Source organism: Sus scrofa, chromosome 8 (assembly GCF_054392235.1).
Source record: "Sus scrofa isolate SSC_HxYL_T2T_F1_AM1 chromosome 8, Sscrofa_HxYL_maternal_Yorkshire_Landrace_v2.0, whole genome shotgun sequence".
Classification (NCBI taxonomy): Eukaryota; Metazoa; Chordata; class Mammalia; order Artiodactyla; family Suidae; genus Sus; species Sus scrofa.
Window position 1 is genome coordinate 125,118,718 of NC_139390.1, and position 16,793 is coordinate 125,135,510.

The window sequence follows — 16,793 nt, forward strand, 5'->3', positions numbered from 1 at the left end:
CTTTTTTTTTTTTTTGTAGATATACTCATTCCCATTTTCTCCAATGATCAGTATGCTCCTGAATGTATTAAAGGGCCATCACGAGACATCTTGAGTCTTGCACACTTTTCTCTTAGTTTTTGTTTTTCTTCCTTGTAATAATGCTGTGTTCATCTGTAACTTTGTTAGGTAAAATGATCTATGTGACATAATAATCATGGAGCACTTAGCAGTTTATAAACATCCATTTAATCATCACAACAATCTTATGAAGTTGTAGTGTCCTTTCTACGGAGAAGATATCTGATATCAAATTCCAAGTAATTTTTTGGATGGGGACTTAATTTTTAAAAAGCAGTTTTAGGTTCATATCAAAATCGGGAAGAAAATACAGATATTTCCCACATAGCCCATTCTCACACATTTGCATAGCCTCCTCCATTATCAGCATCCCCTACCAGGCCAGTACCTTTATTACAAGTGAGGAACCTGCATGGACACATCATAATCACCCAAAGTCCATAGTTTACATTCCGGGGATCTGGACAAGTGTATAATGACATGTATCTGTTATTGCAGTATCATAGAGAGTGTTTTCACTGACCTGAAAATTCTCTGTACGCCACCTACCCATCGCTCTCCCTTTCTCTGCCCCCTGGCAACGACTGATCTTTTCACTGTCTCTAGAGTTTTGCCTTTTCCAGAATGTTATATAGTTGGAGTCATATAGTACGGAGCCTTTTCAGATTGGCATTTTTCACTTCGTCCTATGAGTTTAAGATTTATCCGTGTCCCTTTGTGTTTTGATGGTGCCTTTGGGGGAGGGATAACAATATTCCAGTTGTCTGGATGTACCACAGTTTATTTAGCCATTCACCTAATGAAGGATATCTTCGTTGCTTCCAGGTTTTAGCAATTGGGAATAAAGGTGTGGTAAACATCTCTGTTGGGTTTTTGTGTGGACAGAAGTCTTCATCTTTTTTGGGTAAATTCCAAGGACTATGATGGCAGGATCATATGGAAAGAGTATGTTTAGTTCTGTAAGAAAACTTCCCAGCTGTCTTCCAAAGTGGCTGTACCGTTTTGCATTCCCACCAGCAATGAATGAGAGTGCCTTTTGTTCCATATCCTTGCCAGTATTTGGTGCTGTCAGTGTTCCTGTGTTTGGCCGTTTTAATAGGTGTACAGTGTTATCTTGTTTTAATTTTCATTTCCCTGGTGAAATATGATGTGGAGCATCTTTCCATATGCTTATTTTCCATCTGTATATCTTTGGTCTGTTCAGTGCTGTTAAGGTCTTTGGGCCATTTTTTTTTAATGATGCTGTTTATTTTCCTGTTGTTTAGTTTTAAGAACTCTTTATGTATTTTGTTTTACAGTCCTTTATCAGAGGTGACTTTTGCAAATATTTTCTTGCAGTCTGTGGCTTGTCTTCTCATTCTATTGACATTGTCTTTTGCAAAGTGGAAGTTTTTAATTTAATAACGTTTAGGCTATCAATTATTTCTTTCATGGATTGTGCTTTTGGCATTGTATATGAAAAGTCATGGCCATACTCAGCGCCATCTAGGTTTTCTCCTGTGTTATCTCCTTAGGCTTTCAGAGTTTTGCTTTTACATTTAGGTCTATGATTGCTTTTGAGTTCATTTTTGTGATGGGTGTATATACTTTTCATTTCCTTTTTTTTTTTTTTTTTTTTTTGTCTTTTTCTAGGGCTGCATTTGCAGCATATGGAGGTTCCCAGGCTAGTGGTCTAATCGGAGCTGAAGCCACCAGTCTACACCAGAGCCACAGCAATGCAGGATCCAAGCCATGTCAGCAACCTACCCCAGAGCTTACGGCAACGCCAGGTCCTTAACCAACTAAGCAAGGACAGGGGTCGAACCTGAAACCTCATGGTTCCTAGTGGGATTCGTTCACTGAGCCACAACGGGAACTCCTCATTTCCTTTTCTTGTTTTATCACATTAGCTAGGACCCAAGTAACTTTTTGAAGGACACAGAGAGTCCTTCAGAGAGTTAAACTCGTATCCATTTGGTGCCAAAGCCCATACCCTTTAATAATTAAACTAGCTTGCATTCAGTGCTCCTTTCCTTAATTCTCACCCTCCTTTTTTTGCAACCTCTTAAAATAGTATTTTATTATTTTTATTTATATTACACTAATTTCTCTTTTATGGGCTTATAATTTTTATCTTTTATTTGTTGTCATTTCTACTTCCATTTGCCATCTTTATTGTGTTTTTAAGTAGGTTGCTACTTTACTTTTTGACTTGGCTTTAAAAAAAAAATCAGACTGCCTTCTCTGCAAAATTCTGTCAGCATGGGATGTGGAATTTGAAATTTAACTTTCACTTGCAATCGTTGCTTGCTTTTACCTTCTTATCAATAAAACATATAGACAATAAAACATAAAAACATTTTTATTAATTAATCATGGCTCACCTTGCCTCCCCCAATGCAAAGTGAGGTCTGATGGTGCTCCTGCTGATCTTTGAGGCCATCATCCCAATAAAGTTTCACTTAGTGACGATACACTATCTTTTTAATGAGGACCAAACCTGGCAGGCAGCCTGCTTCTCCAGCTTCACTTTAGTCACTGATGATAGCTCCTGAGTCACCACTGGTTCTCTTTTCCCTCTTGCTGGTTCTTACCCCAAGGCTTTCGTGTTCTGTTTTCTGAGTACCGAAATAATATAAAATACGTTCAAAAGTCCCAGAACATCCATAAAAGATAAAAGAAAAATGCAAAGATTATCCACAGTACTGTCTCCCAGGGAGAACCATGATTAGCATTTTTGTATATAACTTTCCAGATATATTTATGCTTGGATCATCATGGAATTATAATAATAATACTTTTTACAAAAAGGTGCCTACTAGACATATGTACTTAAATATATACATTTATGTATATAAATGGTGTACACACACACGTTTACCTCAACACTATATTCTGGGCATCCCTAGCTGTGGGAAAGTATAGCAATTCATCCATCTCTACTACTCTGCATAGTATTTCATTGCAGCTGAAAGCCGTATTTATATGATCTGTATTCTCTGCAGGATAGCTAAGTCCTTTCTTTTTCTTTTCTCATTTTCCTCCTCCTCTTCTTGCTCTTCCTTGCCCTCCTTCTCGTTCTTCATCCTTTCCTCATCCTTCTTATCCTGTTTTGATTTCTCTTCTTCTTCCTCCCACCTCATGATGCTTCTCCTTCTCCTTGTCTTCCTCATACTACCCTCCTTCTCTTCTTGGTCTTCCAACTCCATGCTTAAATAGTAAGCACACTTGCTTTCTTCCTTTTGTTTTTCTTGGTACTTTCTTTTCTGTTACTTTTTGCTTCTTCCCTTCCATACTTACATTGGGATTCTACTCAATCTCCCCTCTACTTTCATAACTTTGGACCATGATATTCTTTCTCCCCAATTCTGATTAATCTGCACTTTGCTTTGACTTTCATCTTCATTAATAATTAAGGTGAGAGAAGTTAAGAGTCTTGATGGTGATTATACTGTAATTCTTGTCAGAGCCAAGCAAGAACTCAGTTTTCCTGAATTTCAGACTGATGGTCCTTTCACTGGATTGAGTTGCCTTATCATGGCTGAGGTTAGAAATAGCCTCACATTTAGTGTACAGGTCAAACAAGAGAGAAATCAAGCAAGCAACAGCAACAAGGGAAAATCAAAAAGAAAGGGAAAGAGAAGAATACTCCTTAATTTAATTAGAGGGAGTTGAATTTAGTGTGTTCTCTGCTCATTAATTTTGTTCCAACTGAATTAAAAAAGAACCACTTGTGAATGTTTGCCTGCTTTCATTTGTTGCAAGGCTATTAAAAATGTATAACCGTTAACCTACCCAACGGCATCATTTGAGACTTAAGCTTATAGAGCTAAAAGGAAGCATAATAAATAGAGTCAATAATATCTGTACTTAGAGGTAAGAGAACCATTCCCTGATATATTAATTTAATTTCTTTTTTGGGGAATGAAAGGAGTTTGTATATAGACTCTGAACGAAATATCAGGTAGTCAAGACTTGGGTCTCTTAATCTTTTCCCTAAATCATTACAGGTACATTAAGGAAATTATAAATATATGATTAGGTGAACTGGGTTGGAAGAGGAAAACAAGGGGTCTTATTAAATATATCTTGGCAATAAGTTTTTGCAAAGCTAAGGTTACTTCCTCTATGGCTCTTCTCATGACCACCTTTGTTTCTCCTTTGGCAGCAATTGCTTCCTGATCCAGGGCATTTCTTACCCAAGCCACCTATTTGACATGTACTAAGTCATGGTTATTTTATATTAGCTATATCAGTTATTAAATTAATTAAAGACGGAGGCAATTAGACTGAAGTGGCTCTAATGACATAGGTAAGCACACCAACATTTAAGCCAATAAATGCCTCAAAGTTACAAAATCAAAACATAAGGCGACAGTCCTTTGCAAACAGTCAGCTAGGCTTTAAGCCAAAGCCAATTGATGTCTTCCTTGCTTTGCTTCTGCCTTTTCTCTATGAAAGTCACTCCCTGTGCTTCCTGTTGGTGGAGTGCTCTTAACCACTTCCGATGGACACTGCCAGATTGGAATCGATTCCTCCTCAGATAAGCTCTTAAAATGTTTAATTAGCCCGAGTTTAACACTGTACAGTAAAAGACCACATTTTAAGACCAGATGGAATTCTTGTTATGCTGATGCGAATTGCCTTTTAAAATAGAAGGAGATTAAACACTATTCCAATGTTGCTTCACCTGTTTAGAAGAGTTTTTGAGAGAAGGGATGTTTTCCTTGTGAATCGCCTTCAGACTTAATCACAAATAAGACGTGTTCTCCTCCCCCTGCCATGAGTTTGGAATAGTAGAACAGTTACCAGGAGAAGCCCACTTATTTCCTTTGTATCCCTGGTAAGTTCACCAGCATTTCTGTGCTTTAGATGATAACAGTAGTACTTAAACTGATAATAATAGTAGTGCTTAACTCATAGGATGGTTCTAAAGGCATTAAATAAAGTGCTTAGAACAGTGCTTGGCAAGAAATAAATACCATACCCTTTGCTATTACTATTTCTGCCACTACCATGGCAACAAATAACAATCTTCCCTCCTTCTATATTGATTTAAGAATTTATTGGCCCAAATGACTTTTGGGTGGTCTACAAACAAAAGACATCCCTCAGGAGTTTTTTGGTGGCTCAGCAGGTTATGGATCTGGTGTCGTGACTGCTATGGCACTAGTTACAGCTGTGGTGCAGGTTTGATCCCTGGCCCAGGATCTTCCAAATGCTGTGGGCATGCCCTCCCCCCACCAAAAAAGAAAATCCCTCAAGGATGAAGATTTGCCACAAATGAGACAGTGAAATGATGTGTTGCAAGATCTAAAGTCAGTCCTGAGAGAATAGTCCCCAAAGTGTTTTGAGCCATTAAGTGATCTCAGAGTAAATGCATAACCTCTCAGATGATTGCTCTCAAGGAAGCCCTTCTCAAGCTGATATGTGTTGCCCATTTTTAAAAGTTGGACATATGATTTACATTTTGTTTCTCCAAAATAAATCCAACTTCTTGAAGATAGAAGCTGTATTTTCCAGTTCTCTGCACTTCCCATAGCATGTAGCACACTGTTGTACAAATTGCAGATGCTCAATAAATCTGTTGATTAGTTGCTGAGGTAGAGTTGAGGGGAGGAGAATTAGGAATAAAATGTTCTCTAGTTAATTGCAAATTGCTTCCCTACTTAAAAATGAATTATTATTTTTATTATATTTTTCCACAGTTTCTGGAAAATGCTTCAGTTGGCATTTGCCATTTGATTTTATGCAATTCTGTAAATGTTTTGGAAATCTAAATTCTTGCAAAGAGTTCATTGTAGGATTTTCTGTTTTTATTATTGTTTCCCAGTGGAAAGAAGGGTTAACATAAAGTCAAGCCTGTTCCAATCACACTTGATGGAATTTGTTAAGAGACTCATTGAACTTCAGGGCTCATAGGGACCATGTTGTTACAGCCTAAACACCCAACACACCACCTGGAAGACAGTGGAAACTTCATAAGTCATTAAAAAATAAACGAATCATTTAGTGCACTCTCTTCACTTCACAATTGAAGAACCTGAGGCCCAGATGACTTGCTCACAGTCACACAGTGGCAGAGGATAGATTAGGATAAAAGACAAAAGTTCCTTGATGTCATTGTGCCTTTTTTTTTTTTTTTTGGTCTTTTTCTAGGGCCGCTCCTGCGGCATATGGAGGTCCCCAGGCCAGGGGTCCATTTGGAGCTGTAGCCACCGGCCTACACCACAACCACATCTGCGACCTACACCACAGCTCACGGCAACGCTGGATCCTTAACCCACTGAGTGAGGCCAGGGATGGAACCCGCAACCTCATGGTTCCTAGTCGGATTTGTTCACCACTGAGCCACGACGGGAACGCCTCATTGTGCTTTAAACGTGGATTTCACGTCTAAGTTGCAACATGGAAAATACTTTACATTTAGTCTTTGAAAAACTTACTTTAAAGTGTGTGAATATATCGAATCCTTAGGCTAAGGTCTGTTACATTTTGGGAAGGCAAGAGTGAGAATTTGTTCATGCAGGTCAAAAGGATTGTTTGATGGGGAAACCAAAGTAAAATGTCTTTTAAGGGGTTTGTCCGGGCCCTGTCCCTCTATTCCTTTCCTTTCTCATTATTGTAAGTTTTTTCTTCTGTTCTATAGGATTAAGGGTTCCTATCCACCAGGAGAGACTTTCTGTTGGAAACACTTGTCTCTCTCAATAAATAACACATCTCCTACTTCTCTGTATCTCTTAGACTCCCAAGAAATGCTAGCTAGCCTGTTGATTATTTTCTGTTATTTTACAGGATGGAAAAAAAGAGTCAAGTTGCTGTAGCTGTCTGAAGGGGCCGAAACTCTCAGAAATAGGGACAATTGCCTGGATGATAACGCTCAGTGACGCCCTCCACAATTTCATCGACGGCCTGGCCATCGGGGCCTCCTTCACCCTGTCTCTTCTGCAGGGACTCAGCACTTCCATAGCCATCCTCTGTGAGGAGTTCCCTCACGAGCTAGGTAAGGGGTTCTGCTCCCTTATCAGAGGCGGTTACTCCTCGGTTGCAGGGGAGGGAGACACTTCAGATGACGCACTCTTAAAATTCCTGCTGATGTTTAAAAAAGAATATATATATGTATATGTGTAACTGAATCACTTTGCTGTGCACCTGAAGCCAACAGAACATTGTAAATCAACCATACTTCAAGAGAATTAAAAAAAAAAAAAAATCCTGCTGATGCCTCAAAAATGGAGGAGTCCTTTTAGGACATTGGTGATTATCTTTTATCTCATCCAAATTTAGAAGAAAACTATTCACTTAATGTGTTGTTCTTCTTCTAGGGGACTTTGTGATCCTCCTCAATGCAGGAATGAGCACTCGACAAGCCCTATTATTCAATTTCCTTTCTGCGTGTTCCTGCTATGTTGGGCTAGCTTTAGGCATTTTGGTGGGCAATAATTTTGCTCCAAATATCATATTTGCACTTGCTGGAGGCATGTTCCTTTACATTTCTCTGGCGGACATGGTAAGAATTTTTAAGCTTTTATCACGTTTTAATTTAAATTTGGAAAGAAACATTTCACTTATGAAGTAAGGGTGACCTTTTGCCTTCCACATGTGGAAGGCCTTTCTGTAGTAATAGAAAATATTCCTGGTCCAGCAGATAAGTCTTTTTGAGTAGTTTGTATTAATAGTGATTTGAAAGTAATTCTCATTGATCCTTTGACTTAGGATCTCAGAGACAGAGGATGAAATGACTTATTTTTGCTGAAGCAGAGATGTTTTCCCAGGTGTTTCATCTTGTGGGCAAAGCTTGTATTCTGCTGTAGGACTTTTCACCCCTCTTTCATGAAGATGTCCCATTTGGAAAGAAATGACTTATTAAGAGTAAATAGCATTTTGTTATTTCAAAGTTCTAAACAGTGAGAGCCTTTGGGGTTAAACTAAAACTGGCAAATTAAAATTAGGTGATATTTACTTGGGTCAGGATATATTTGCATCTATGTTTATGTCTATGCTATGTCTGTATTTCTGTTTGTGTAAGAGGGAAAGTATCAGTGGTCCTGTGGATTTTCAAATAAATCATGGGCGGCTTTCCAGAATATGAGAATGTGCTAAGTATATGCAAATCAAGGAATATTTCCTTTGCATTTGGAACTAAGTATGTATGACATACATAGTTTAATAATTTAATTTCCTTTATCTGCATTCTTAATTCCAAATGATAGCTGTCTAGCTATGGTTGCTGTTCTGTACAGACCCTTATAAGAGCAAGGATTTCATCTCTTAGAACCATCACATCATTTATTTTTTTCTTTACGGAATAAATGCCTCCTACCGTATTTATTCTAGGTCATCCACTTCTTTCTCTGATCTAAGAACAGCATCTATTAGAGGTATTCAGCTTAAAGAAATAACACTGATAAATGATGCTGTATATACTTCGGCAGTGTTGCTTTTTTCAGAATGTCTTCACAACTTTCATCCATTTTATCATAGTAATAGTTTTCTTAAATTAGGCACATGGATTAACTGTGGATTCTGAAGACCTCTTGGATGCTGTGGTACAATGCTCCACTGTACATATACCACTGCTTATAACTTCCACTGTATTTGGTAGAAGTTATTTGCCAAGAAAGGGTAGATTTTAAGTATAGAACTTGGGGTTTCAATCTCTTTCATTGCAATACAGTTGTTATAGTCTTCTGTTCTAAAACAGTGCACAATTTATTTAAAAACCTTGAGATTTTGTGAGGGGTAGAGAAAGCAAAAGGAATCAAATTGAAGAGAGCAGGAAGTAAATATATAGTGATTTCTAAAAATTTGTTTAATTGGCTACTATTGATTGATATTTCTGTACCATGCCTGGGAATTGGTAAGGCAGTGTGGCCCCTGGAGTGGACAAAAAGGCACAGTGCTTGTTTTCCTGAGGCTTCCATCTGCAAAGAGGGGAACCTGAAATGCAGCAGACAAACAAAACCACACAGATGACTGCATAATTACAGATTTAAAAAGAACTGCGAAATGAAAGGAAGAGCAATATATGTGAGGAAAGATGATAAGAGGGGAATCTCATGTAAATTAGGAGGACCTGAGAGAAACCTTCCTAGGAAAGTATGATTTTAGCTGAAACCTCAAAGATTTAGCTCGTTGAAAACTTTGATGGAAATGAGTTCTGATAGAGGTTTTGATGGCTGTGAAGATTTTAAGGATGGAAAAGGCTAGATGCATTTGAGGTCCTATACGGATGATGTGATGGATCAGAGAGAGTAAGGGTGGAGAGAGGGAGGGAGAGAGAGAGAGAAGGAGCGAGAGGGAGGGAGAAAGGAGAGAGAGATATTGAGAGAGAGAAGGAGAGAGAAATTGAGGGAGAGAGGGAGATTGAGAGAGAGAGAAAGGGAGAAAGAAAGACCTCAAAAGAAGTAAATTCTATCCCACTGATTAACTCACTTAGTATTTTTCTTCTCGTTGATGTCAGCTAGGGCTGGCGAGCGCTATCATGCTCTCTGTAGGAAAATATTTCAACCACTGAAACAAATGCTCATCCTCTCCCATCTCCACAGGAAGCTTTAAACGACTGTTTTATGTTTTACCACAAGATGGCAACAGTTATCTAACAATAGATCTTTCCTCTAGTTTCCAGAGATGAACGATATGCTGCGAGAAAAGGTAACTGGAAGGAAAACCGATTTCACCTTCTTCATGATTCAGAATGCTGGAATGTTAACCGGCTTCATAGCCATTCTGCTCATCACATTGTATGCAGGAGAAATCGAACTGGAGTGATAGGAAATGAAAGGTGTGTTAATGGAGACATTTAATAAATAAAACAGCTCCAAAGGGATTTTTAAGCTGGATCCTATTTAGACCAAAGATAATTTTGTTTTTCAACCGTACATTGGGAAAACTGATTATTGGTTTCAGATCTGTGAAATAAGCCATTATTTGTTGTTAAAAATGCTTCAAAAAAGCTTTCAGTTCCAGTCTGAAGAGCCTGATAGATGAGATCTTTAGTAAATACCCACTTTTTTAAATGTGTCATGCCCACTAAAAATCATCACGAAGCAAGAAACATGCATTCCGTAATCCTTTAGACACCAAGACCTGGATAAAAAAATGCAGAGTAGGCTGTATAAGCTTTTAAACCTCTCTGGTCGGATCAAATGTTCAAGTAGTTTCAGAGTGGTTTTCTTTCAGTTAATTTGTTCTAGTGCTTTCACCAGCATGTACATCAAAATGCGGACGAGGATGAAAAAGTATACAACACGGATGTAACTGATTTCAAGGCCTTAGTGAACCCAGGAGAGAAAGATTACTCAGAGCTTTTACTTTGTTTTATATTTCAGTTAGGGACTGACTTGTAGGATTGTTTTAAGAACCATTCTAAAATAATATGAACTGTGACATCAGGAAAGTTTTGTTAGCCCTACTACGTTCAGCCCTTGTTTGATATTTTATCTCTAAGTGTAAACTCTACCAGAGTCCATTAAAAAGCCAGAATTGCTTTCTCGTGACTTAGGTTGTGGTTATACCACAGCAAATGGCAATACAGTATGTAAAGATGGTGACAGTTCAGGTTTCGGTATCCAAGTGGCCAATGTGTTTGCTTTGTAATTTATAGAAAGAAATTGAAGGTAATTTTAAGCAATTTACTTTTAAAGATGAATACAACTATTTAGCAGAGGCTATTTTAAGTAAATACAAAATAACAGCTGCATGGCTGTATGTCAAAGACTGATTGACTTAAGAAATAGATGTTTCTGATGGGTGATTGAGAGACATTCAGACGATACTTCTTTTGTGTTCAGTCTAGATTTTTCCTATATGGTATTCCTTGCAAAAAAAAAAAAATTTCTACCCATTGTGGTTATTTTTCTACCAATTTTAAAAGTTAGGGCCTGTTTATTCATTTAGCAGATACGGAAAGTTGGTCTACAATTGAACATCCCAACCCCAATTCACACTCCCACGTCTCTTAAGGAAAGATTTGACAGTGAGGAAAATGACTGATAAAAGCCAACAGTGATCTCAAGAATTGCATTTTCTCACCAGCCATAAGATGGTGTCACATAGCAATAATGCAGGTGTGAAGAATACTTAACATGTGTGTTAGTATTAACATGTGTGTTAATGTACATTTTGCTCTATGACTGACAATTAAAAAATATTGTTTGACCAAATAGTAAACACCTTTGAAACCATGTATCGTGTCATTCATTATTCATTTTAAGAAATATCTTCCTACACCACAGCTCACGGCAATGCCAGATCCTTAACCCACCGAGAGAGGCCAGGAATCGAACCCGCAACCTCATGGTTCCTAGTCGGATTCGTTAACCACTGAGCCACAACGGAGACTCTAAGATGTATTTTTTTGAGTGGCTTCCATGTACCTGGTATCATGCGGGAGAGACATTGATAGGAAATTGATGATGTGTTTCTTTCAAAGATACTCAGTAAATAAATACCATAAAGATTCATCATTATTCATTAAAAACAGTAAACATAGAATCTATTTTTATCATTTTTACCTGTTTACATTCAGTCTTAAGAAATAACCTTTATCTCTTTAAAGCACGGATTGTATTTCTGGATTAATCTATTGCCAACATGATATTAAAACAAGATAGTTAAACAGACTCTCTTTTGGTGTAACAGACTCATTTGCTACAGATCATTGTGTATGTGGACTGTCTAGGTGCTTCATATTACTCTTTACATGCATTGATGTTTTGGCCATTTTCCTCAACTATGAGGAGAACAGGCACGTAGATTCAAAAAGCAAAAAGAGGAGTTCCCATTGTGGCTCAGTGGCTAACCAGTCCGACTAGGAACCATGAGGTTTCGGGTTTGATCCCTGGCCTTGCTCAGTGGGTTGAGGATCCGGCGTTGCTGTGAGCTGTGGTATAGGTTGCAGATGTGGCTTAGATCTAGCATTACCGTGGCTCTGGCGTAGGCCAGTGGCTACAGCTCTGATTAGACCCTTAGCCTGGAAACCTCCATATGCCACAGTAGTGGCTCTAGAAAAGGCAAAAAGACAAAACAAAACAAAAAAAACAACAAAAAGCAAAAAGAAAATTGCTGCTTATTAGAGGCTACAGTTCCAGGTAGAAGGTAGGATATGGGAAGCCATGATTAAATTTAAATGATCTTAGATAACAAAATGTAAACCTACTAGTCAACATATCTTATACTGAGACATTCATTATATCAGTTGAATATTCTATAATTTCAGGCTTTAAAGGTGCTACTATGACAAACATGATTTCAATGAATTATGTGGGGGTGCATACCTTTATTTTTGCAGTATTGAACTTTATAGCAATGCTTACTAATTTGACATTTTTAGAGTACTGAATCAGACCCGGTCTTAGTCTTTTTAGGTGGCTATAGCAAAATACCGCAGACTGGGTAGGTTATAAACAACTGAAATTTATTTCCTACAGCTCTGGAAGCTGGAAGTCCAGGATTAAGGCCCTGGCAAATGTGGTGTCTGGTTTGTAAATGGTGCTTTCTCCCTGTGTCCTCAGGTGGTGAAAGACAAGGGACCTCCCTGGAGCCTTTTATAAGAGCACAATCCCATTCGTAAGGGCTCCAGCCTCATGACCTAAGTATGTCCCAAACCCCTTACCTCCTAACATCATCTTTGGGAGGTAAGATTTCAACATATGAGTTTTGAGGAGACATAAACATTCAGAACATAGCAAGACCTCTGTTACCATGCTTGTATGGAGTACGAACGCATTGAAATCTGAAGAGCCCAGGCTTATGACAGGTTGTTTTCGTGCTCATGGGTCTGCTGAGAAGGTGATCCAGCCTGGGGGTCATCCAGGTTGGGTCACCATTGAGTCAGGTGGCGAAGGGCACAGATGCGCAATTCTAATACAGGGGGAGAGTGAAGAGTACAAATGGGTTCAATCTACCTTATGCAGATTTAGTCTGTCATTTTACTTAGTAGGAAATATCTAGTTAAAATTCACCCAAAGCTTCTAAAATGACGTCCATGTTTGAACTATAATATTTATCCTGATTCCTTTTTATGAGAATACTATTTTCTTTCCTTTACTGGTGTGAGTTGTGTGTAGATGGGTGGATGTCACACTGGTTGGCTTTAATTCAGGATAATCTGTGTTTGTTCAGTTCTCAAGTCTAACCCTGCCATGTTCATTTCTATAGCAGTTGCTTAGTGGAGCCAATGCATGAGTCCGGTTGTGTAAGGGTCCCTGAGAAGCATTTCATAATGATCTCTAGATACTTAATATTTCCACCCTACCACAACTAAAAGGGTTTCTTTACCTAGGAGCTTAAGTTTTTGAAAAAGGAATTAATTAGGAAGAACTGAAATAGCACTATGAGTTCACCAGATAATTAGTGTAGGTATATTAGCAGAACGAGTTATTGATGGCTTGTGCCAGGGGAAACTTAACTGCCAATCTGTCCTCCATGCTCTGGTGGGCATCCTTGTCCTTTGGGGTTCACTTTGTTTTTTAGCAGTAGGCTACCATGATTTCCAAACTCCCTTGGTATTTATTTAAGGTTCATTTCAGTACAAGAGGTTCTAACCCTGTAATAAATAAATTCCTTAACACTGATGTTGCTACAGCTGCTTTTGTACTGGCTCCCAGCCTTCCCCCAGCTGTGGTTGCAATAGCTGTGTTAGAGCGCTTTGCTCTTAGCTTCCTTTCTGTGCTGAGTGCGCAGGAAGCTTTCTCTCATGGTCATTTAACTCATATTGAAGGCTCCCAACTTCTGTGTGTCTCATCATCAGTGATTTCACGGGTGAAGTTTCAGGTAAGGCAGCAGGAGAAATAAGAAACTCCGAATACCTATTTGATTAATTCTAAGACAGGCGTTCCCCCCACCCCACCATTTTAACATTTCTGAAGGGCATGCTAGAATCACTGGCAACCAGGTGGCATTGTTGAGAAACTTAGAGTTGTGTGAAAATGAAAATCGTCTGTTGGAATCTGGGAAAGCCAAGAAAATGCCACCATCATTGTGTTTCGGATTCGATGATGTAGAATAAGACGTGAGTAAACACGTGCGGTTTACTCTCCGTCCTATAAAGGAGAAGCAGTGCAGGGCTGGCAGGGTGGGAACCCAAGCTCCTTTGACTTGTAATCTTTGGCTTTTGGTTTCAAGATTACTTTATGTTCTAAGATATTTGCTAGAGAGATCCCACCTGAAAGTCTAAATTCCACATAGCAGGAAGGAGGAATGGGCAGAAAGGCAAAACATTCCCACGCAACTCTTCAGCCCCCTTAAAGGAGCTTTTTCAGAAGTCATATATAGCAATCTCCACGTACATTCATGCACCAGATTTATTCGCAGGCCACACCAACTTGTAGGAGAAGCTGGGAAGTGTTGCTTTTTTTTTTTTTAAAGGGGTGAATCTGTGACATATGGAAGTTCCCAGGCTAGGGGTCCAATTGGAGCTGCAGCTACCATCCTACACCACAGTCACAGCAAAGTGTGATCTGAGCCGCATCTGTGACCTACACCACTGCTCATGGCAATGCGGGATCCCCAAGCCTCTTAGCAAAGTCTACCTAAGTTGAATTCATTACCCCTGAGCCACAGCAGGAACTCCCAGGGAAATGCTGCTTTTAGCTGGATACAGTGCCACCAGTAAAGTCAGGGTAGTGTTTCTAAGAGAAGGCAAAGAATGGATATGGGTAGACTGGTGGTGGTGTCAGATAAAGACAGCCTGGCATCTGGTTCATGTGGGGAACTTACTACTCTAGATGGTTCTGACACAGCCAGTTCAGGGAACTAAGTCTTTTAGGAATTCTTAGATTTCTTTCAGATTAATTCTTTAATTAATTTAAATTGTACTGGCCCACGGCCCATCTTACCTCACAAATAGTAGTATTCATACATGTTTGCACTTTCTAGTTTCTCTGTCTCAGCGTGTTATGAGTACTATTTGTTTGCCTTGATGTCATTGTGTGTTTTTCACTGGATGGTCTAAATGCTAAGGAAACAAACAAAACAAACCTCAAAACCAAATGAAAACACTTTTTCTATAGGCTTAGATCTTTCTGTCTAAAACTCTTCTAATTACTGGGCTCAAATCCAGAACTGTGAAACTAAGTACTGTCCATCAAAATAAATTTTAAAAATCATTAAATTTTTTCCTCTCTTTCTATAGGTCATTACCACTACATAGTATAAGCAAAGTCGGATCAGCAGTGTTATCTGATTTTTGTAGATAATTAAATGAGCTACAGAGGTGATGGTTGTTCCTTGGTGGTGACTAAAGGAGAGGGTAACATTTGATGCCACTGAGATGCTTCAGCGCTAAAGAAGGCCTCAGTCTGTAATCTAAACAAACTGAGCCCAGAAGCGATAATGGTGTTGAAATAATATTCCACATATAGAACCATGGTTTTTAAATAGCAGGAGCAGGATAGCAGAAAGAGTAACTTATATGCTTTGACAAGGCATGCAAAATCAGACTTTTTAGATAACTTCACAGAAGATGTTTTATGTAGGATATGAATCTAGGCCATACTTCATACACCACGTGTTCTCAGAAAACTACAGTTTCTTAGCAACCATCACCTGGGTGTCAAGTTATTACTTGATTTTTATAGACACCTGGCTTTTTTAGGCACATGCATCACTAATACTTAGGCATAATATCCAGGTTAGTGTTCGAATAATTATATTTTACTTTCTTCCAAATAATACTTTGAAAATCATTCAAACTTTAGCTCTTTTTAAAAAATAAGGTAGACCATTCCAGGGAATGAGAAAACGAATTCTGAGCTTGTTCTCTTGTGAACAAATGAATTCATTCATTTATTCAATACAACATACAGTCAATGTTGGTGATACCAGGCCCAGAGGATCCAAAGATGAGTCAGCTCGTGTCTGTCCTCAGGAGGACCCTGGGGGAAAGTCACATAAAAACCAGTGAGGTCACACTTAGAGGTATTAGGACATCAGCAATCAGACAGACAGACAATGCGGACAAATAGTAATTGAGTACCAATGGGAGAATTCTCTTTAGGTGAAGTGGGAATCAGGCAGGCCATTCTTCACAGAGGATGCGCTTGACTATTTGACTTAGGTTTCAGTGAATAAGTCTAATTCCATTCTGACTAGACCTTTCCCCCTTCCCTGAGTTTGAGCCAAGAACTTCACTGCCTCACTGAACTTGAGATGGAACACTTGCAATTAATGATCCTAAAAGATGCTTTGGGGATCATCAGAATACTTTTGGTATCAATACACTGGAATCATTGACACTGTATCTATTTAAGTGCATACATTATTATTGTTGTTGTTGTTGTTGTTATTTGTCTTTTTAAGGCCGAACCTGCAGCATATGGAGGTTCTCAGACTAGGGATCTACTTGGAGCTATAGCTGCAGGCCTGCATCGCAGCCACAGCAACCAGGCATCTGAGCCATTCTGTGACCTACACCACAGCTCATGGCTATGCCAGATCCTTAATCCACTGAGCAAGGCCAGGGATCAAACCCACGTCCTCCTGGGTACTAGTCAGGTTCATTAACTGCTGAGCCACAATGGGAATTCCGCCTTTTGGTATTATTTACACCCCTGCAGAGTATTAAATATGTTAGAAGTGAGGTGTTTCCAGAAACCACTACTAAAACATTGAGAAAGGCAATGTAAACAATTAAATTATTTAAATTGTAAACAATTAACTTAACTGAATTAAAAGCAGGCTACTCAGCAGTATGCCCTCTGTAATCCCATTTTTTCTTTATATTAGGACGTGTGTATAATATATACACATGG

General features: G+C 38.8%; 1 protein-coding gene across 2 annotated transcripts in view; it reads left to right on the plus strand.

The window, feature by feature from the left end:
- SLC39A8 (solute carrier family 39 member 8) overlaps positions 1-11,225 on the plus strand; it is a 72,815-nt gene extending 61,590 nt beyond the window's left edge. For both annotated transcript variants that reach the window (XM_013979001.3, XM_021101717.2), the window contains exons 7-9: positions 6,835-7,042; positions 7,365-7,549; positions 9,661-11,225. In XM_013979001.3, coding sequence (XP_013834455.2) covers positions 6,835-7,042; positions 7,365-7,549; positions 9,661-9,810 — 543 coding nt within the window. In that variant the 3' untranslated portion in view covers positions 9,811-11,225. The remainder of the gene's footprint in view (positions 1-6,834; positions 7,043-7,364; positions 7,550-9,660) is intronic.
- The last annotated feature ends 5,568 nt before the right edge of the window (positions 11,226-16,793 follow it).